This window comes from Brassica napus, chromosome A3 (genome assembly GCF_020379485.1).
Source record: "Brassica napus cultivar Da-Ae chromosome A3, Da-Ae, whole genome shotgun sequence".
NCBI lineage: Eukaryota > Viridiplantae > Streptophyta > Magnoliopsida > Brassicales > Brassicaceae > Brassica > Brassica napus.
The window spans coordinates 9,298,216-9,321,247 of record NC_063436.1 but is presented as its reverse complement, the minus strand read 5'-3'; the positions used below and the strand labels follow the sequence as shown (position 1 = coordinate 9,321,247).

Genomic DNA, 23,032 nt, shown 5'->3' with positions numbered 1-23,032 from the left:
AATATACGAACATATCTTTTTAGACCAATTCAATTCAGTTTGGAGTATGTAAACTGTAAAGAGAATATTATAAAACTAATCTAAATTTCATAACAATAACATTGTTGGAGTATTACCGAAAGATTCACTGAGATCCTAACTTTATAACTGTTTCTGAAAACTAAAGTAGAACTTTGAGAACTTATTAGAAAGGTATCTAAAGTTTTTAGAAACTCATCGATCACTTTAACTTTAATTAACATCTAAACAGTTTTTTTAGAATCTCATCCTCAGAGCAACCTTATCAATTAGGTTCTCAAACTAAGTTTCTATGCCAGAAAATAACCATATTTTATTAAATATTTAAATTTTATTTATTTTTACAAAAGCAACACCACTTATAGTTTGACAAATAAGCAATAGAGGTTTTCAATATAGAGAACACATGCCTCGACCTCTTTCTTACTTTTTCTATTTTTTCTTTATTTTTGATCTAAAATATTATGGAGAATTTTCATGTTTATACCATTATTCATGTTTAACATCAGTAAAGAAACATTTCCAAAAAAATATTCTTCATTAAGAGACAAAAAACTTTTATACACTTATTCTATATATATAATAAATAATTAATTAAATAAATAAATAATGAATAAATTAAAATAAAATAAAATACAATTTTATTTTATGTTTTCGAATTATACATTTTCAAATTCGAACTTTTATAAAAAAAAAATCATTTTTTTCAAATTTTCTTTTTGAAATTCGAAAATTATATTTGAAACTATTTTTAAAAAAAATTAATGTATTTATTTATATATTTATTAGAACTCTAAACTCCACATTTAAAAAATCCTACCCCACCCCTCAACTCTAAATCTTAAGTCCAAAATTAGTTAAATCTAGGGTTGTAAATGTTTTTTCCTCTTTAAAAGTAAAGTCAAAAGTGGTTAAAGTAAACATGAAAAATAATATTATGAATATGATATTTTGGCAATTTTCCAGGGAAAACCCATTGATGGAATGCAATTCCTCATACCATAGATGAAGTTGCTCTAATATTGTTTATTTCTGTGTATATGAAGCCTAAATACTTTTTAAATAATTAAAAATTAAATAAAAATGTAATAGTAGTATATTTTATCACTTTCTTAACATGCATAGAATGTGTGAAATGGGGGTATATTAGTATATGTTCTTTTGTTAATTAGGAGTGATTAAAGGTGAATCATGATTATTTTCTTTTTTGAAAAATTAAAGGTGAATCATACTGATTCAAACCTCAAAAGAGGTTTAATGTAAATATATCAATTTAAAATGCAAAAAGAAACCAAAGTAAACGTCAATAATAGCTTACTTAAAAATATTATATAAGCTTCATATATCCTAAGACTAGTCTGGAGAAAAAATAAATTATTGTACAATATAACATAATCTATACTATATTAAAAGGGTTATATGAGCATCAGAGAGGACGTCCACGTCAGACAATAAAATCGACTAATCAAGAGATCCCTTTTTGACATGTCATCACGAGTTTAAAAATATGGGCTTCGTTTTTTTTTTTGAGACAAAATGTAAATATCAATGCCCAGGAAGCCCATTCTTTTTTCTCTTAGCCTTCTTTGTTTCACCTTTCACGATCTAAAGTGGAGAGATCCGACGTTTCCCTTTTTCAATTCTTCAAACCCCCAATTTTCTAGATGATTCGTGAAACCCTTTGCTCTTCCCCTCTTCGTTTCCATCTCACGATCTGATCCACACGATTAATCAATACATCCTCCACAATTGATTGAGATGGCTTCAGGTCCAGATCCGAACAGCTTTGGTGATGGTGCGAAGCGGGATGAAGCTACGACCAAGGTTCCTTCTAAGGATCCCAAGAAGAAGGATGATAAGAAAGAGGAAGATCTGGTAAGCTCGATTTTTCATTCTCTTTGAATCTTTGCTTGGCTGCAAGAGTTAGTTCATAATCAGAGTTAGTGGAGATTACGATTAAGCTGTAGATATTGCACTAATGTAGAGATTTAGGGTTTAGCTGATAAGGTGTTTGTTGGTTTTGAAAGCCTTGCTAAAGTGATTGCTATATGATATGTTTGGCATCTGATGTGATTTGTAGTCTGAAGAGGACTTGAAACTGAAGCAGAACCTGGAGCTCTATGTTGAGAGGGTTCAAGACCCTAATCCTGAACTGCAGAAGGCTGCTCTCGAAAGCATGAGGTAATTCGTGTGTTTCTCTTAATCTATTGTCAATTTAATTAGTTGATAATATTCATATAATCTTTTTTTTTTGGATTTTATAGTATAATTTTAATTTAGTCTATGTTTTTTTTAATCTGTAGGCAGGAGATCCGTGCCTCAACAAGCTCCATGACGTTGTTAGACCGGATGCCAAAGAGGTTGTCATGGCTGGAACTTGGAGGTTCTCAAAGGCTTTGTGGTTAGTGATGCTACTGATGTGGAGACGTTGTGTCTACTGGCTGAACTGAAGCACTTGAAGAAGCTGAGAAAGCTAAGCATTACTATAAACAAAGGTGGTGAATTCACTGTTTCTCAGCTGTTTGTGGATATTCAGGACTTCTCCAATCTGGAGAAGTTGAAAGTGGCGTGGGGAGGTATTAATGAACACAACAAAGCTGAATCTACTTCTGGAGCAGTAAAATAATTCATCAGGTCGATGACACGGCTTCCTCCTAATAGCCCAGTTACAGATCCAAAGCCTCACAAGGCTCCAAAGAAGGTAGCCGTTCCAAGCCACCTTCCAGAGAAGTTAATGAAACTGGACCTGCAGTGTTTTCCTGATGCTGAACTTCCCTCATTGCTTGAGCCTGGTAAGCTATGTATGTTGGAAAAACTCTACATCAAAGGAGGAACCAAGCTTACAGGCTTTGGGAAGTCAGTGCCTGAGAAGCCAACAGAGTGCAGTGTCAAGGTTTTGCGTCTGAAATTCCTTCCCAGGCTAAAAGTGGAGTGGAGGGAGCTGAGGGAACTATACTTCCAAAACTGGAGTTCTTGGATAAGTATCAGAGCCCTCAAGTTAGTTTCTGCCCCTGTGATGGTATCGGAATCTGGCGCGGCAAGTCTAACCAATTCTGAGCTGAGAGTTGCTCAGTTTTCCACATGTTGTCTATCCATTCTGTTTCTGTTGTTGTACGTTTGTTTCCTCATTTTCCATTGATGTCTTCCTTGTGAATATAACAATATGATGACACCTACAGTATTGTAATAGAAAAACTTTCAGACAAATTTCTTGATGAGCAAGTTAAAACCCATGTTTGATACAACAGAGAGAGGAGCTTGCCAAAGCTATTGCAGATGCTCGTGAGAGATAAGAGGCACAACTGAAAGACAATCCTCTGCTAGCTAATCCTTGCACAGCATGCCTGGTACACCATGATCGATCCACATTCATCACTATCACTACCGATACGAGATGACTATTAATACTGATGCGGCTTCAAACGAAAAAACAGAGTTTCAGAACTACAATTTCTTTTATTTAAAAAAAAATCAAAATCAGATTATATTATACAAGAGCTCAAAAACAGAATTCCAGGACTACAATTTCTTTTATACAAGAGCTCAAAACGACAGCCCATACATTGTCGTGTTTGTATCTCACCGACTAAACAATATTTATTATTTAATACTAATTATTTAATTATATTTAATACTGTATTTAATTAGTTACTAAAAACAGGAGTCACATCTAATAATTACTCTTCTCAAATTATAAATATGTAATTCAAACCACATAAACTTCGTTACCCTTATATCCGACCACGCGTCATATAATCAAGCATTGAATTATTTAAAATTCTTTAACCTACACTTTATACATATACAAGATATGAGCCCGTTGCGTTGCAACGGATTTTGTTTGTTTTTTTACTTAATAAAAATCACAAAATAATAAATCATTTTATTACAGTTTTATGATTGTTTTCTGCATATATTGTTTGAGATTTATTTTCTAATTAAAACTCATTTTTACACATAAGTTCAAGTTAATATTTGTATTTTATAATCATGGTGCATAGATGAATTGTCATAAACTTTGTACTTCGGATTAGAGAAAATACTATACCTAAATATTTAAATTGAACACAACCGAAAATAAAAAAATTAAAAATAAATGAAAGTCAAATACACTAATCGAGTCAATGACAACATTATACATGTTCTTATGTACTAATTTAATGTTTTATTAAATAAGTCTTTACATTTTTATTTTTCTAGGATTTTTTTAAAAAGAAAACATTCTATTTTATAAATCTCCTTTTATTTACAATAAAAATATAAAAAATAATATTTTATACTCTTTTAAAATTTTGTTTAAAATTTTTAGAAAAGGAAAATTATTGTCATATAACCTATTACAATTATCTTCTCTTTAAAATTTCAGAAGAAAAAATTGCTATCAAATAATTATGTTTAGTTATTAATAAATAATTTTAAAATTACTATTTTGACAATTTGTATCAATACTAATTTTACACTTTTTTTGTTAATTAAATACTTTTAGTATTATATTCATCATTAAATACTCTCTTAAAAATATTATCAAATAAATTTGTACAATCCTTTTTTGGTTAGCACTTAAAAATATGATACAAAATTCTTTTGCTTAGGATTCTTTTTTATAAAAAGGAAAACAACTATCAAATATTCTTTTACAGTTTTTAATAGGATTTTAGAAAAAGAATTAATATTACATAATCTTTTACAATTATATTTTGTCTAGGATTTAAAAAAATAAAATTTCTATCAAATCATTATTTCCAAATAATATTAACTGTTTTTAAAAGTTGCCATGTTCAAAATTCGTTTTTACTATTTTATTATATATATTTTTAATTATTATATATTTAAACACATGTCACAATATTAGAAGAAAAATTATTATGAAATATCTTTTGCAATTATCTTTTGATTAGGATTCTGAAAAAGACAAATTTCTATTAAATAATATTTATTATTCTTTTTAATAAAAATTGTTTTTGTTGTAATGAGATAGATTAACACATGTCAAAATCTTAAATGTATAATTGATATGTGTCGCGATCATGTTAATTAGCAACTTTGAAAAACCTAGCTTTATATAATAAGATTATTTTTAATAAATTGTTTTTGTTGTAATGAGATAGATTAACACATGTCAAAATCTTAAATATATAATTGCTATGTGTCGTGATCATGTTAATTAGCAATTTTGAAGAGCCAAGCTTTATATAATAAGATATAAGTTAGCTTTCATAACAAAATTTATATCTTATAAACAAAGTAAATATTTAAATAATAAAATTATAAATATTAAACAATTTATTATTTCCGCGCATGAGCTGTCATATCAAAAAATTAAGGATGATGTAATATTATAATATTATGAAAGTAATCTATAAACTAAATCTATATAAATATGAGGATACAATTGTAAAGTGGTCTCACATTGAATTTTTCTCATTCTGTGCATTCCTAATTTGAAGGAGATAATTAATATCTAATATTATGTTACTCATAGTATATATTAGATATGATCGAACCGTAAACTAATTAACGATGATGTAAGGAAGACATAAAAATGTATTTCCAGTTATCACAAATATAAAATCAATTGACAACAACTTAATTATGTCTAGCGTAAGACAACAGAGAAGAGTTTCCATACCTTCTAATTTTATAATATCTCACTATATTAGTGGTTAAATAAGTTTTCTCTAGCATAAATATTCTCTCCATTCTTGGAGTTTAAGCTTTTCTATCTGATGATTTTAATAGTTTAATCCAAAAAAAAAAGAAACGGTCGAACTGTACATTGTAATTAGAAAAAGAAAACAAACAAAAATCAACCAAAGACTTTTAAAGTATATGAATCAAAAATTGGAAAGAGCAATTATCTGCAATTAAAGAATAAAGCAATAAAATTGTAAAAATACAAAATAAAACAAAAATATACACAGAAAAAAAAATTTAGAAAATAAAATCAAAATATAATTTCCATAATTGATAGTGCTTAATTACACTAAAACGTCTAAATTTACAACATACACATTTTTATTTACATCTTTAAACTTATTATCTAATTAAAATGATTCTAAAAAAAGTGGCAGCATGAAGAATTAAAAAATATACGATAAAATATAATACATAACGTTAAAAATATATTATCACTGATCACTAAAAAATCATGTTAGTAGTAATAAAAATGAAATGACAACACATTTATTAAAACCATAGAACGACACACAACAAGGTGTTATTAAATATACAAACTACAAATTAAATATGCTCAACGCAAACACACATAAAAATGAGACCTCATATTTGGATATATTTAAATAAATAATTTTAAATATATTATATTCTTGATAATTTTAAAATTACTTAAAAAAACTAAATTATTAAAAATTAATATACAAATAAAACTAAAGCAATATTTTGTAACGTCAAAATAATAAATGATAAAAAATATATTATGTTAACAAAATAGACTTTAGATTTTAAAGACTTCTAATTCATGTAATATTACAAAATTCAAAATTTGTTTATTATAATTAATAATTTACCATTAGATATATTAAAATAATATTCTAGATCGATATTCAATTGTCAGTTTTCAACTATTACACGTAAAAAAATATTATTAAGTACGCTTTTTATTGAAATGAGGGTTTTATATTTTAAGTAGGTTATTGGAGTACTTTTTCTTTTCGTGAATTTATTCGAGATGAGATTCCGATCTTTTAAACTAAGATAATTTATGTTCTATACATAATTATATATTTTTTACATAACTCTAAAATCTCTGACTTGATTTTACATATTTTATTAGTTAATTGTGTTACATATAATAGAAATACTTACTCCAAACTAAAAATATATTAAAAAATCAAATTTTAAAATTAGTTATATATAATTTAATAAATAAAGTTCACATACAAATAAAAATGATAAATGTAACAAATATAAATATATTATCCGCGCGTAGCGCGGAAAAAGGATCTAGTATCAATTAATGATTCAAATCTATTGCATATTAAGTACATTAACTTGTATATATCTCTAAATCTATCAAAATGTCGATAACAAATAGTTTAGAAGTTTTGAGTCACAATTTAAGACTTTGTTGGGCTTTCAAACTTGCAGCAAATTTGTGGGATCCAATGGTTTTGCACTGTCAGCCCATGTCAAAACTGTGGGATATGTTTGTGAAATACGACACTAAAGTACTTAAAACCCCACATGACATATGTGAACTTACATGATAGTCTTACATGTTATTCTACGACCTTGTCATGATCCGAAGACAACGATTCAAAACAATGCATGCAAACAAAGCGTGAAACTGGTACACCATTCCAGTAGCATGTTCTATAAACGTTTTACAGTAGAGTCGCACTAGGTGGTGGCTCCAACTGGTCGTTTCTCATTAACTCTATCTCACTAAGGCTTAGAGAGTTTGGTACACCAAAATCAAATGGAAACTCAATTGGTAACGACTTCCAGTGAAGACTCGGTTTCCAATCCGCTTCTTTCACTACCTTCAATACCTCCTTCACGACAACCTCGCTTGCCTTGGCTGTGAAATGGATCCCATCTCTATGAAGTTAAAACAAACCCCAATGAGTTAGATATTTAGATTGATGAAGAATCGTTTTAGAAATGTATCATATATACAAAATGTTAAGTAACTCACGTGAAGCAGGTGTTCAACCAATCATCTTGTTGCTGTATTGCCTTCCAAAGATCAACACATTTTACATTGATCTCATTGCATAGATTCAACAAGGCCTCTGCATATGGACGGCAAACTTCGTTACTCCGTCCTTTTATTGCATTTCTACCAATGTTACAAAGTGATATTGATCAAGCTTCTAATACTAATTGATAGGAAGATTAAGCAGCTCTCGAAGATATATGTACCCAAAAACCAATTGGATTTGTGTCTCATTTATTGGTGGGGGAGAGAGAAAAATGACACGGGTCTTGTCCGAAAGGCTCTGTTAACGAAAGAAGACACCATGAGTTAGCATCATATTAAGAAAAAGTCGCGAACATTGAAAAGGGCATAAGTACCAAAAGATGCTCCCCAATCTTCCTCATGTTTTCAACGAATTCAGATAGAGGAACATGAGGTCCGTGGCCTGATGGATGAGGAGCCTTTGAATCATTCCCACCGAAGTAGACTATCACCAAAGAAGGTTGTACTACAGCATCCTAAGCAAAACAAAACAAAAAACATACGCCAAGAAAGGCTAATTCTTTTTGTAAAAAGAGTTCTCAGTAAAGAATCTTACATAAGGAGAGACACTTTCACTATAAGAACATCTCCACCAAACCTTAAAAGTCCTCAATATTTACTTTTCATTTCACTCCTTACAATTATTGAACTTACACATGGTTCTACTAATATTGATTTTCTTATCATTTTCATCTTTATAATTATATTTTACTTAAATATTCAAATATATCTTGTATATATATTATTAATACGTAAATTATATAGATATGTTAAAATTAAAATTAAAATTGTTAATATGGAATAGTATTATGTAAACTAGAAATGTTACATACACGATTGTATCATTTTGTAACCATTTTCCCCTAGCTCATGCAATTTTTAAGAAACTAAAGATTTGTTCATTTACTGAAACAAAAATATTCATAGATTAATATTGTGTATAATATTTTTGGTATGTATTATTATTCATTTACAAAAGTTTGGTGACTATAGTTATTTATTATTAAATGAAAAATGCAAAAAAAAAAAAAAAAAACTTAAGAGATATATTAATTTGAGGTTTATCTTTGGAACAACTCTTAAAACACTCATTTTAAAGATCGGCTACCTCAAAAATAAGTTTTCTATTGGAGATGCTCTAACTAAAATATATCTAGTTCGCTTGTTCAACTACACTTGTCGGAACAGAGTTTATGTACCTTTGGGAAGACTTGGTTAAGGACCTTTAAGGCATATCTGGAGTTCCAACCACCATAACCACGAAGGATGATGTCAGCCTGTGAAGATGCGTGACAAGATTGAATCCGTAAGTGCTACATCATTAATCATTGTTGTGTTGATACTGACAACATATAATGAGTGAAAGTTCCCCACTTACGACCAGTAAGTTTGAGAACAGATTCAATAGCTACATGCAACTAAAAATGGGAAACATGTAAGGAAAAAGAAGATGAGAAACCGTGCGAGAGTAGACGTCAGCGAGAGTGGCTCCCCAGCCACCATTGATGAAGCTGTACTGAACGATTGAAGAACCGAAAAGGACGATCTGAGGTCTTCCTGGTCCAACCATGGCTAAGCTTCCCTGGTCTGATCGATCTCTCGCCTGGAGAAGGAGAACACTTTGCTTGGTGAATGTTCAGAGTAATAAAACTAAAGTGTGTTATTGGTCAGAACACCTTCGTTCAAGTATTTAAAATGGATTTCCAAATCCATAAAATTATTATTTTAATAAAACATAATTAATTTTTTAACAGAATAAAACCTATTTAATTAAATTCTTATGTTTGGGCAAGGAACATGCATTTCTAGAAAATAAATAATATATTCCTAATCACAGCAAAAAGTTTAATCATTTGGTAGTTAGATCCTCGCCACATTGACACTTCCATAATAATTAATTCCTAAAAAACGAAGAATATAGAGTATATCTAATCCTATGTGGGCCCATCTAGTCAACGTATTTCTGGTTTTTTTCTTTTTGTAACTTCGTATTTCTGGTTTTTGTAGAAACACATTACAATTCATGCAGGTTATCAAAGATAGTTATTGTTAAATTAGATGAATTGTTAATCTAAAAATAATTGGTGATAATTTATTTTATATCAATATTATTAAAACAAGAATGCCTTGATGTTAGTTATGCATATTTTATCTATCTTCAAGAGTAATATTATACACCACACGTGTATTTCTATGATTGCATTATACTTAATAGGATCTTCGTTGGGATTCACGGTAGCTGATCGTCGAAAGGTAGTGTGATATCACTAGCTTTCTTATATCAGTCAACAATAGTGTTTTCTACAGGTTGATCCTCTTTTACTTATTTAAATGATATCACACATACTATTCCCTCTATTTCTGAATAAGTGTCACAATGACATATTTTACAAAGATTAAAAAAGTTACTGAACATGTTGGCTGTCTTCATCTATCAGAGCCCAGATGGGAGGTGGTGGCCAGAACATGTAATCTCCTTCTATCTTCACCGTGATATACTGAAGTGATAGTGGGTGACTATCTTTATCTGTTCTTCTCCTGAAGTTCAATGTTTTTCGCATATACTGATGCTCTCTCTCCTTTTCTTTCTTTTCTTTTTGGTTCTCGTTTTCCTTTACTTGTTTGGTTGCTACTCTACAAGACCTTGTCTTGATTTTCTTGAATGAAAGTATTCATTGACAAAAAAAAAAAAAAAAAGTTACTGAAATATATGTAAATTATTATTAATTACACCTTTCTGACCAATAATATTTGAGATAAATAAAACTATTTATAAAATCAATGCAGTTTGCAATTAATTTTCAGCTGAAATTAAGTATAATTTGCATTGGAATGGTAAAGTGACACATTTTGTGTAACAAGAAAAAAACTAGATCTCGATCCGTGCAACCACGCGGGTTTTTGTTTTCATTTATTTTTATATAAATATTTGTTTTCAATTCTAAATTGGTATATATTATAATATATATGTCTATCAATTTTTTCAACACAATAAGTTTACTGTATATTTTTCCATTGAATAGATTGTTTCAAACTTTCACATGTTATTTGTATCTTCTTATATATTTTTTTTTTGGATTATTATTTTATTATTAAAATCGTAACTATATATATAAAGATTAGTAAAATATTGTTTTATTGTCATATTCAAAGATATTGTAATATTTCACAAATTTAGAAAAAAATTAAAAAATTAAATTTTTCGCTTCATAGATTTATATTATCGAGTAAATAATTAAACATTTAATTTTTCTTTAATTTTTAAAATAAACTATATAGTTTAAAATTTTGCGTAAAAAGTACACTATTTTCGTGACTTTTACTCCCTCACGTATAGATTACAAAACGCAAAAGAAGAGCAAATAAACTCCACGAAAGCACTAAACAATGCAGGCTAGATCTCTCAAAGGCGGTGGTGTAAAGCGGAAACAGGAGCGTGCGCCGCGGCTGCAGCTGGAACCGGTGGTTTACATTGGTAACACTTAGCAAAGAGACCAAAAGTGTCGACTTGACGAACAAAGTTGGTAACACTTGCCCATCCACCGAACCCGAATCCAACTATTAGAACCCAAATAACCACGAAAGCGTTCAACACGTACATCGCCGTCCAGCTCGGCAAGAAGAACGGCGGCTTCTCCGCCGCATTCTATAAGACAAAATCCAAAAAAGAAAAATCAAGAACGATTGAAAAAAAAGAACTTGTGGTTTTTGTGGGCATTGTCGTATAGTAATGGACACGATCCAAAGCTTTGTTGACCCATGACAAAGAGATAGATATGATTGTGATTTGTCATACTCGGACTCTCACTTTAGTTGTAATGTTAGGCAAAGAGTCTCTATTGTACAGCTCCTTTTCATTTCTGATTATGACCCTTACCTATTCTCCTATCCCTTCCCCTTATTTTCCTCCCTTTTCTAACCTTTTTCCTACTATATTAATATAAGGGAATATAATAAACAATAGTTAAAAAAAACAGAAAAAAAACAAGAATAGTTTCATGGTCAATTACTAATTCTAACCTAACCTGAAAACATGAGTTTGGATCTTTACTTTATAAAAGCATAATAAAAAAATGAGACTAAAACCAACTCAGACTTTGAATGATAACGTGCTGGACAACTGCTGATAAGTGCGGTACGGTACAAATAGTAACAAAATCAATACTCCACTGACCGTTCGTTTGAGTATGTAAAAGCATACCTGACGAGCGCAGGCAGATCGGTAAGTGAGCATGTGAGCAAGGGACGGGATGATATAGACGGTGAAGCTAACCAGAAGAGCACCAACCGCGGAATTGATCGGACCGAAAAATGGGAAAATAATAGCTAGGAACCATATAGGTATAACCACAGGCAAACGAGCTAAAGCCCTCAAGCAAATGCTCTTTGTGTCATGCATCCCTATCACTTTCTCCCACACAAAGTAAAGCGGGGTACACGCAAATCCGAACGTTATAAACTGCATAAACACATTACATAAACATAATTAACCTCATGATGATCTAAATAATACTAAATGAGAAAGATAACAAACTTTAATATGTGAAGGTTTATTATATTTTTACCTGGTGAATGAGCATGAGGATAACGGCGGCATCACGCCACCCGTTCTTGGGGAGAAGAGAAAATGCGTTGGAATGGTCGAGAAGTTCGTCTCCGAAGGCCCAGTAAACGGCGGAAGCTGACGGTATCGTTAATGTGAAAACATATAACGTCGCCATTAAGTAAATGTACTTAAACTTCTGTGGTTTCCACATTGCATGCATTATCTCACTGCATAATCAAAATTACTGTTAATACCGATGATAAGCATAAGGGTGTATTTGACATTACATAAAGGCGTAGTATTTTACTATTAGATGTGCGCTTGTGTGGCAATCAATAGTGCAGGGAGAGGAATATAAATCAATACTTAATTTTATAAACTTATAATTTTTTTGTAACATTTTATTACTACTTAAAAGTATAGAAAAAATAATAACGACAATCATCAGGACTGTAACTATAGTTACACCTTACTTGCCGGCAAAAGCTGCAATAGAAGCGGCGGAGAAATGATACATCAAATATAATTTAATATTTTTGCACCGATTTTAACATACTTTTCTGCCACACAGAGCTATAGCTTAAATAGTATTCAACTATGTCTGACATTATCTAATGTTTTTTATATAAACAAAATTTGGCTATCTTTTTTTTTTTGATCTATAAGAAACAGTTAAAGAAAAAAACTTACACAGTAACCGCGTGACCACCAAAGGTATACAGTATATTGGTAGCTCCGGTGAAATAAAGCACTAGCTTCGTTGGACCTGAGTGTTTCACACCTTCCGTCTAAAATTTCAAAATTAACAACAAAATTCAGAAACAAATATCAAGCAATGACTAGATTGACATTATATACAAATTTGGGTTTAGATGCACGAAATAATTCAATTCCTTCAGTTCGTTAAAGTTTAAAGTTTAAAGAACAAAATTCAATTCCTTTAACACTAATCATAAAGAGAAATACGAATATTATTTCTCATTTTAATGAAGGCATGTACTGTCATTTCATTGCAAAGCATAAAAATATGAACAAGACAATGTATGTAGTCATCTTTATTATTATATATGCTATTTCGTTGTGAGAAATTTATGTATATAATTAATAATACTAATTTATTACCTGCCCGTGGATAATGGAGGCGATGGCCAAGTACCATGCGGTGTAAGTGGTCATACCCAAGCCGAGGAATGACCAAATCCGGTAATTATGGAACGACGGTATAAAAACAGTGGTTGCACAACATGCACCGAATATGTAAGTCCATGTTCTCTTGTCCAAGTGATCGTTTATGTAATAAATGTTACTGCAACCAAATCAATCATCATAATAGTTAATCATCCATTAATAATTTAAGAGAGAGAGGGAGAGATCATTAAACGAGAGATTAGAGAGAAACCTGGCACAAGCAATGAGTTGGATTACAGATCCGAACAAGAGGAAAGTGCAGTTAAATGCGAGCCCTAGTGCTTTCCAGTATGTCCCGAGTAATCCATCAAGCACTTCGAACCACTGTAAATTAAGATTTAGTGAAGTAAAAAAAAAAGATTTAGTGAAGTTAATAACGATTGAAACACTGATTTTTACACCGATTTTTTATAAATCATTTTAGAAAATTTGATTTGTTTATAACTAATTTGCCGCGTACACTAATACGCCGTATATAAAGATTTTTTAAACACAGATTTTTATTTACCTGAATAACGTGGTTCTTAAAGTTTTTGCCTTCTTTCTCCTTACGAGCTCGATACTCAACGTAGAGAACACTGATGAGGTAAGCAGTCCAGCTTCCGAGTAAACCATAGAAGATCTGAAGTACTATTCCTGATAACATTCCTAGTTGACTGAACGAGTACGGCAGCGTCAAAAGCACTTGCGCCACCTGAAAAAATTTACAAATATTAGATCTCTCTTTCGTGTTTTCATGAAATCAAGATTTTCTTGAGTAAAAAAATAGATTTTCTTTAAATCACGATTTTCCTGAAATGAAGATTTTCTTGAAATCAAGATTGTCTTTAAATAAAGTGTGTATTTTTTATTTTACCTGGTTAGATGCGCAGCTGAACCAAGCGTCCCAGACGGAGCCACCGTGCCAGAGGAAACTGCTTAGTTTAGAACCGTCGGAGCCGTCGTGCTCGTCGATTTTTCCGGTGTTGTTTCCGTTTACCTGAACTCCTTCGTTGTCATTTCCGCTTGGGACTATCGCCTCTTCTCCGTGCCTCATTCCCGCCGACATTTTTGCCTCAAGATCTGAGGAAATATATGACGCGGTTTAAGGTCACTAAACACTTTACAGAGAGAAGAATCAAACCTAAGTGAACATGGAACATAGACAAAAATAAAATAAAACAGAGCATATGAACTGAACAGAGGAGACTGTTACTTAAACCAGAGTGTAGAATTATTCTTTGTTCACGTTTTTTTCTAAGTAGAAAGAGAGTGACTTACGTTTTCTCTTTCAGAATCAGAAGCAAACAAAGACCAAAACTGATTGGGTCCTTTAGTTCTCACTTGTTCTTCTTTTTCTATTTTTTTTTAAGAAATCTCTGTCTGTCTTTCTGTGAATTCAAGAAACAAAGCATAAGAAGAAAAGGGCAGAGGAGAGAGACAGAGAGTGTGGGTTATGAAAAGAAGGAGAAAGACTTTCTCTGTCTTTCTGTAGACTTTCTTTGATCTGAGCAGAAGAAGGAATGAAGTTAAGTAACTATAAGATGCTTCCAACTTCACCCCTTCTCCTTTTTATATCAATCTCTTCTCTCTCTTTTTTATTATATTTTTTTTTAGTGTTGAACAAAAAAATATATTTATTTTTAATAAAAACATAAAACAGATAAAACAGCTGTTGTAAAATCACACCATTAAGGCATTAACCCTTTTAGGTAACGGTAGAATCTGGTGCACCCAAAAAATAATGTAACGGTAGCATCTAACTTCTTTTTTTACGTTTTCCCATTATTAATTAATGTGAATATTGACATCCAGAATTTCCGGGCTCTACTATAAAAATAAAAAACTAATTTGTTTAGTTTTTTTTCGGTTACGGAAAAGTAACTGATCTTGAAGTCCAAAAAATACATTTTGAGAATTCAGATGATTTCAAGCTCAGGTGAAAAATTTGGTCAAGTTTGTGGATCATTTACCATTACAATTAGGTCTTTGCAATCTGTCTCAAATCTGTGATAGTTAGAATACTATAACATACTCTCCATTGCCTATTTTAGCGTTTCCGATTCTGAATGTAGTGTCGTTTTCTGTCTCTTTATATTTCGTTTTTCCGTAGGTTGGATTTTTTTCATTCTATCCTTCCAAACTCATCCAACCTCACTTAATTGATTTGTGTTGGTCTACGACTATCCACTAGTTTGTTTAGTTTGAAGGGTTCAAAATACAATAGTCATATAAATAAATGATACTGTAATAGTACATTTTTTACATTTACGAAATTATTAGTCATCATTAATTCGAAAACAATTAAGACATGGTAGCAAAATAAATAATGCAACACCACATTTTTTACATTTACGAAATCATTAGTCATCATTGATGATAAGGGTTCAACTTATCAAGGTAACCTAACCATGTATCAAAATCTTAAATTTTAAACTTTTGACTTTTGAAACAAGACTATAAAGGCTGAACATAATTAGCCATCGAGTTTTATAGGGCTAAGTTTTACTCAAAATAACATAGAAGCCACTGAAATCGAAAGCAAAAAAAAAATCAATCTAGGAAAACGAAGAAAGAAACAGTTAACATGCGACTTTACACAGCTTTAGAAAATAAGTTCAGGAGCTCATAATAAATGATTGACGCCGGATAATCTCAACCGAGAAACTGGAGATTATTAACGATCAACACCATGACCCGAACCGCTGCACCAACACCAAGAGGCAAGAGAAAGTACTACTCCTAGAAACATCATCTTCACCCCTTGTAACAACGTGCTACCAAATAGGCAAATACATGTTACTCGTTTTACAAGATGTATATTACAGATATTGTTGGGAATAATCACGGCGAAACTTTAAATTTCTTCTTTTCATGTTTACACATCACGACTACATATTATTTTTATTAGTATTGAATATTTAATTATCCCAAATAATTTATTTCATTTTTGCATGTTAAAAGATACATATTTGTGTAAATATATGTTATTTCAAGAAGAAATTGGATACTTTATCCCAAATGTCAAAGGTAGCTCGACACTAAGGGTCTAATGAGTTTTACTAATTTATATCATACTGAGATATAACATCTACTTTGGATATGATGCTTTCAAATTGTTAAAAATTTATAAATATTTTTTCTTAAAATTAATATTGATGTGCTTTACACGAGTAGCACTTAGTATTAACATTTTCTTTTCTTGAACTTCAAATGTGACAATCTTCCATTTTTATGTTTTGTAAGACCATCTCCAACCCGTTTTTATATTTATTTTTATATATTTTAAACATAATATTGGGATAAATTTTTTCCAATGTATATTTTAAAAATAATATTTCTCTATATTTTCTTTTAAAAAGATGAATTCTATTATATGGAATACCTATAATAGAGTAATTATCTCTATATATAGCCTTATAATATTGAAATGTTGAATATATTATCGTGTAATATGTTCCCATTCTTAAGAAACGGTTTAATTATTGGTAGACAATGAAACTTGACTATTTCTTCAAACTTTAGAAAATTAACTTTTTGATCCGTGAAATTTAATCAACTTGCATAATATTTCAGAGAGATATACAAGACTGCAAATAGACATAGACTGATAGACCCAATGTGTATATAGGAACTGTGTTTATGTAAAGGCGGCAATGTTGCAGGTCTTCTTTAATTTGGTACAGAAACTGCAGATTTTACCCAACAAGTTCCTTGTATTTGCTTCTGTTTCACGAATATTAAAATAATTTATTATAATTAATTTGAATTTCCAAGCACCTGATTATTTTTAAAAGTTATGGTGTTTCCTTGTTTACATCTAAAGTAAAATAATGAATCTCATTACTCAGTTTTGGTAATTTATGAAAATGTTGTTCAAAAAAAATGTACGTATAAAATAATACTTTTTTTATATTCTTGTTATATATTAAAAATTTGAAGAAAACTACAGCAAAGTATATCACAAAAATAAAATATGGACATGGCCAATTATCTCACCTATAAATAAGAAATGAAATATTGTGCCATCGTTATAGTTTGATAATTTAACATGATCAAATGTTAATTCGTTTACTAATCTTAAAGAAGTGAGCGAAGTGTTGATGGTCTAATGGATGTGTAACGGAATTGGTTCTTTTGTATCTCTAGTTCAAATAATTTTTAGTAATGAAAATGCATTTTTAAAAGCAACCCAACAGCAGAAGCCTAGCGGCCCTAGAATGTTTTACAGACATTATATTTGATGAAAGAGATATACACAGTGTGTCAAAAAAGAAACCCAACAGCAGAAGCCTAGCGGCCCTAGAAAGCCCAAAAGAGAGAAGTTTTAGGAAAATTATAAGGCCGAAATATGGTTTCATTATCACAAGAAGATTTCATTATGGCATTATCTATATTAATTATTAAAATTATGGCATTCTTGAGACCCGACTAATCACGTGTACCTAAAGCGATCAGATGACTATGGTCGAGTATATGGCCACGTTAGCAATGAATTTAAGCTATATTTACGGGGTCTCAAGAATCGATAGATACTCAGCGATATTGTCCCCAACCTTAGGAAGTTAAGAAGGAGATGGCTGCAAGATTTCAAGTGCATGTACTGATTAGTCCCATGGGTATTAAAGAAATGATTGTGTTGTGTAGCTTTGAAAACAAAACGACGTGATATGATGTTCGACCTTGTCTAAGCAATATGATGTGTGTGTGAATAGTTTTTTCGACGAAATTAGAACTTTATTTATGTTCAAAACACAAAGTCTGGATACACATATGAAATATATAAAAGAAAACAAAGTCAATAGAAGAATCTACGGAGAACAAATTATTACATAAGCAGAAATATGCGTCATTTAGTTGAAGACGATAAAACAAGAAAAGTGAATTTAATAATGCCTCCCGAAGAAAAGACTTACAGAGTGATCATTATGTTATTTTCTTCTCTAGAAACGAACTTCTGATGCGAATTGTGTTTAGCTAGTAATTTCAAGCTAAGACTTTTATTTATACACCGCATAGTAAACCCCAATGCTTCTGTGAACTGAAATCTTGTTGCCATAAATAGATACCAATGCTTTCGTATCTAACACCTTCTTACATGGTTTCGGTTTGACTTTATTCTTTTAGTTATATCCCATTTTCTAAATGTCTCGTGCAGATGATGATGTGCACCAACTCGCCACTTATATGAAGTACTTCTTGTATTACTCACCGAAGGCATCAAAATGGGACACAGCAAACATCAGTTTTTTTTTTTGAACAAAAAGCAAACATCAGTTTAAAGAACAAATTTACCAAGAGTCCAAGACTAAATAGTTCCTGATGCTGATCGAAAAGGTAATAAAATTGCCTCTACATTTACTTTTTGTCAAACATTAGTTAAGAGCACGTTAATTAATCTACTCAACTGCGATTGACTATAAGGTTAGAAGTTTATGATTCTTCAGATAAAGCCCCATGATTAAAAAAATACTTATAAAATTGCCAACTTGGTGAACAAAAAAGCATATCAATCATTATGGCTTTTTCATTTTTGTTTATGGTTTTTCTTAGGCTCTATAGATTCTCATTATCTTGTCAACTTCGAACTTCAAAAAGTAATTTTAAACAACTTTTTGGGAAAGTAAAGTAATTAAAAAGTTTTTAATAAAAACCAACACTAAGCCAGGTTTCGATTACAGATTTGTCATGACACCAAGTTGTTAAATATCTTAGATTAAATAAATGGAAAACCCACTTTACATATATACTTTTAGCTTCATACTCCTCAATAGATAATTCATTCTAAACTAGCATTCCCCATTTAAAACTAATTTTATTTATTTATTTTAAAATGTTTTCTTAAGAAAAAACAATTACAAGGAGAAAATAGATTACACCAAAATATAAAGCTTTGAAAATAGCAGTTGAATTAGTTGATAAACCAAAATATATTTTCAGTATCCCCTAGGTTTAATATTACATTTTATCTTTTACACATCCTATCTAATTTTAATCTCAATCTTCGCACTGAGACTTTAACCTTAACGTATTTTGCAAAATTGGCACAAGTGAGATGAAAACTAGCAAAAGGGAAAGTTGCAAAGTAGCTAAACAAAGCGAAATAATAATTATTACTCTCTCTTTTTTTTTTAAATAAAAAGTGTTAATAATGATATATTTTTCTTTTATTCAAAGAGTGTCACTTTAAAATTTAATACAATTTATATTAATTTATACTTAATATTAATTGCAAAATATACTGGTTTTATAAATATTTTTTATCTCAAATATTATTGGTTAAATAGATATAATTACTAAAAATATAACTAATTTCAGTTATTTTTAAATTTGTGTGAAAAATATCAAAATAATACTATAAAACAGAAAGAGTACTCATTAATTGAAAAATCCATCAGTAAGGTACAAAATGTAATAATAGACTACATGACACAACTCATAAAACATAAATTATAAAAAGCAATTTGAGCTCACAAGAGGTCCAAATCACACAAACACAAAATGCACCACTCAGCAATTAAAATAACCAAAACTCTAATTAATTTGCTAAAAATCTCCTTGAATCAACCACAAAAATATAGGGAGAAAAACACCAAGAGTCTCGGAAAAAAAGAGCAGCTAATTTTTTTTGTATATGCAAGCCGCGCAGATCAAACAATAAAAACCAAAAGAGTAAAAAAGTTACTAATGATTATTAACTCGGTAACTTCTCCGAGATTTTCACCTTGTGCTACATTTGGAGATACGCATTGTACGATTCGAATTGTGATGCGTTTAGAAAACTCTGCTCCTGCAGTTTGGCCATATACGGCGTTGAGGACATTCCAAGGAGCGTTTCTTGAAACACGTTTTGATTGTAAAACGCAGCCGCTGTTTCAACGTATGTCGCTTGACCTTCCCAGTGATCTGACGCCTCTCGCTGGCTTCCTCCTACTGACGGCGGCGAGCATGGCGCGTTTGCTGTTGCGGAATCAGCGGCCGCTGCATCAGGAGAGTCTGAGATGTTGACGGTGGTGATATCATGGATGCTTGAACGGCGTTTATCTTTGCCGCCGTTGACTTGCCTTATGAAATACTTTTGAGCATGACTTGCGACTTGCGTTGGCGTCCGTGTGGTCACGAAGTTTCGAGCTATGTTTCTCCAATCGCCTTTTCCATATTTCTTCAGACCCATCAGAAATTGTCTGCGTATTCATTAAAACGCACCGAACTTAAGAACAGACTATTTACACATAATATCACTATTTACAGCTTCATATAAAAAAAGAAATTAATTTTCATGTGCCGTGTTTTCTTACCAATGTTTTCATGTGCGATTATGTGCGTGAGTGAAAAAACAATTAACCGCAGCAATATCAAATGCATTAGAAAGTAGCAAAAAAAACAAGACTTAATCTGATATGTATATATTTTTACCAATGGATTTATATACTCAAACATGAGAAAATGGTGTAGTTGTTAAAAAAAAATTATATCCCTTTGTTTCACATATAAGTAGACATAGTTCATAGACATAAAAATGAAAAATAATTGACAGCTACATCAACTATAGATCATTATACATCCAAACAATATTAAAGTTACAAATATACTTTTATTCAATCAACCACTAACTAAAAGAGAAGAATTTAAATCCCGAAATAACTAATTTGGATAGCAATAATGAATAAACTGTAAAAATTGGTTTGAAAAGTTATATTGAGAATGTTTACTAAATTCCACTATTTACTAGTTTTGAATTACGTGTAAATTAGAATTTTGGTTTCAAAAGTAATATCGCAATTTATAAAAAAAAATCAAATAAATATTCTAAATATCCTCCTTCAGTTTGAAAAAAAAAACAAAAAGATAACACCAGATATACATATGTGTGTGTTTTGTAAAAGTAAAACTCATGCAGTATAAACATGTAACTAATCTACTACTACTGTATAATGGACGTGTGTCTCTGTCTCTCTGTCAACCCCATACGTACGAAATATCGACAAGCACAAAAGATGCAATATGTTTTGGTGGATGGACTATATATTGTCTTGATCAACTATAGAATATACAATAATTATACCACCGTATATACTTATATCTTTATACGTATACATAAACACGTCTCCATGAAAAAGACGTACGTTTTAAAAAAATCTAAAAGTGCAGAGTCCAAATCTAAAGAAAGTATAGAGAGAGAGAGATGACTTAGTTTTTTTACCTGTGTTCTTCTTCTGTCCATGGAACACCTTTCTTCCGTTCATGCTCCGCTGCTCTCGCGGCGGATCCTCTCTTTCCTCCGGCGGCGGGGAAGTAATATCCGTTCATGTTAAACCCATTGTTTCCAGCGTCGTAGCCTCCCCAGTCTAGTGTGAATGAGTCAGAGGCGTAGCCAGGGATCGGGATAAGACCAGCTTCGATGTCGCTGAGATCTTCCTCTAGCTCTCTGTACTGTTTGATCACATCTCCGACTGTTTTTCCGGGGAGCATAGCGGCGACTTTGTTCCATCTGTCGGGAGTGTCTTTGTCGTAAAACGCTAAAGCGTTTTCGAACTTCTTGTTTTCTTCATGTGTCCATTTAGTTCCTCTGTTTTCTTGGAACAACCAGTTTGATGTGTCTAAGTACGTTGCTGGGGACAGAACTTCGATTCCTCTGTTCATGTTTCTTCAACGATTGTTGATCTTGTGTCTCTCTCTATATATCAACGGTGGATGTTAAAGAAAGAGAGAAAGGTGTGGGGATTTTGATATATCAAAATGGCATTTTGGAAATGGAATCTGAGAGAGAAAGAGAGATGATAAGAAGAAGAACAAGATTCTGTTTCTGAACTTTCCTGTCTGAAGGACCAAACCAGTTTCTTAGTGTCAGATCCCAATCTAGAGAAAAAAAAATTAAAAAGAAAGAAAAAAACAGAGGATCTGAGATTTGGAAGGCTGAAATAGAGAAAAAGTCACAAAGAAAAGTGATGAAAAAGACTGAATCTCACATGAGAGCAATGGAGAGAAACTCAGGGTGGGTTGAGAAAGTTGAAGCTGCTAAAATAACAAAACCTTTCTTCTTCTCTTTCTCTCAAACTCCAAAGTAGAAAAGGTAAGAGAGGGAGAGAGAGAGAGAGAGAGGAAAGAGAGAGACGAATATGAAACAAGAATGATCTGAGAGTGAGAGGTGAGTTAAAAAGCTGTTGAGCTGTGATTGTCTATGGCTATTTCCCATACAAAATTTCTGAGCTTTTTAATTATTTTAGTTATAAAAAGTCATTATATTAAGATCTATGAGTTTTGTAACTTTTTTTGAAAATTGTTTGATCACGTACAATTAATTACCTGTTGAACGTCCCTTCGAAGATACTACTACTAATTACTAAACCTTCTTGGGATAAAATAAAGAAGTAACTACCAATTGTCAATAGTATGACAAAAATAATTTTGTTACTATATTTCTAAACATCTTAAACTAAAACTCTAATGCTAAAGGATAAATCATAAGTCTAATGGTACACATAAACATGCGTGCAACAAATTTTAATTTTGATAAATATATTTTTCATATGAGATTTACAAGGGTGCTTCACAAAATGTATTGCCCAACACCATGTTAATGTTGATGTATACTATAT

At 31.1% G+C, this 23,032-nt stretch overlaps 4 protein-coding genes across 5 annotated transcripts; 1 reads left to right on the top strand and 3 right to left on the bottom strand.

The window, feature by feature from the left end:
- The first annotated feature begins 1,335 nt into the window (after window positions 1-1,335).
- Window positions 1,336-3,225, top strand: LOC106399470 (26S proteasome non-ATPase regulatory subunit 2 homolog A). The gene is made up of 3 exons (XM_013839955.3): window positions 1,336-1,893; window positions 2,099-2,199; window positions 2,322-3,225. The coding sequence occupies exons 1-3, from the start codon at window positions 1,777-1,779 to the stop codon at window positions 2,422-2,424; spliced, it is 321 nt and encodes a 106-aa protein (XP_013695409.1). The 5' UTR covers window positions 1,336-1,776; the 3' UTR covers window positions 2,425-3,225.
- Window positions 3,226-7,201: 3,976 nt separating this feature from the next.
- LOC106438165 (GDSL esterase/lipase At2g38180-like) lies at window positions 7,202-9,609 on the bottom strand. Its single transcript, XM_048775713.1, has 6 exons — window positions 9,180-9,609; window positions 8,920-8,997; window positions 8,056-8,196; window positions 7,903-7,979; window positions 7,676-7,819; window positions 7,202-7,578 (listed from the first exon to the last, which is right to left on the bottom strand). The coding sequence occupies exons 1-6, from the start codon at window positions 9,288-9,290 to the stop codon at window positions 7,362-7,364; spliced, it is 768 nt and encodes a 255-aa protein (XP_048631670.1). The 5' UTR covers window positions 9,291-9,609; the 3' UTR covers window positions 7,202-7,361.
- Window positions 9,610-10,955: 1,346 nt separating this feature from the next.
- LOC125606839 (auxin transporter protein 1-like) lies at window positions 10,956-14,974 on the bottom strand. Of its 2 annotated transcripts, none has more exons than XM_048775711.1 (9): window positions 14,715-14,974; window positions 14,311-14,516; window positions 13,963-14,148; window positions 13,666-13,778; window positions 13,389-13,572; window positions 12,957-13,054; window positions 12,286-12,493; window positions 11,922-12,179; window positions 10,956-11,366 (listed from the first exon to the last, which is right to left on the bottom strand). In XM_048775711.1, the coding sequence occupies exons 2-9, from the start codon at window positions 14,500-14,502 to the stop codon at window positions 11,124-11,126; spliced, it is 1,482 nt and encodes a 493-aa protein (XP_048631668.1). In that variant the 5' UTR covers window positions 14,503-14,516; window positions 14,715-14,974; the 3' UTR covers window positions 10,956-11,123. The 2 variants fall into 2 exon arrangements, with proteins under 2 accessions (XP_048631668.1, XP_048631669.1); XM_048775712.1 differs by having other exon boundaries at window positions 14,311-14,577; window positions 14,715-14,966.
- A 4,812-nt stretch (window positions 14,975-19,786) lies between these two features.
- Window positions 19,787-22,768, bottom strand: LOC106438167 (transcription factor DIVARICATA). Its single transcript, XM_013879247.3, has 2 exons — window positions 21,637-22,768; window positions 19,787-20,617 (listed from the first exon to the last, which is right to left on the bottom strand). The coding sequence occupies exons 1-2, from the start codon at window positions 22,074-22,076 to the stop codon at window positions 20,164-20,166; spliced, it is 894 nt and encodes a 297-aa protein (XP_013734701.2). The 5' UTR covers window positions 22,077-22,768; the 3' UTR covers window positions 19,787-20,163.
- Window positions 22,769-23,032: the final 264 nt, after the last annotated feature.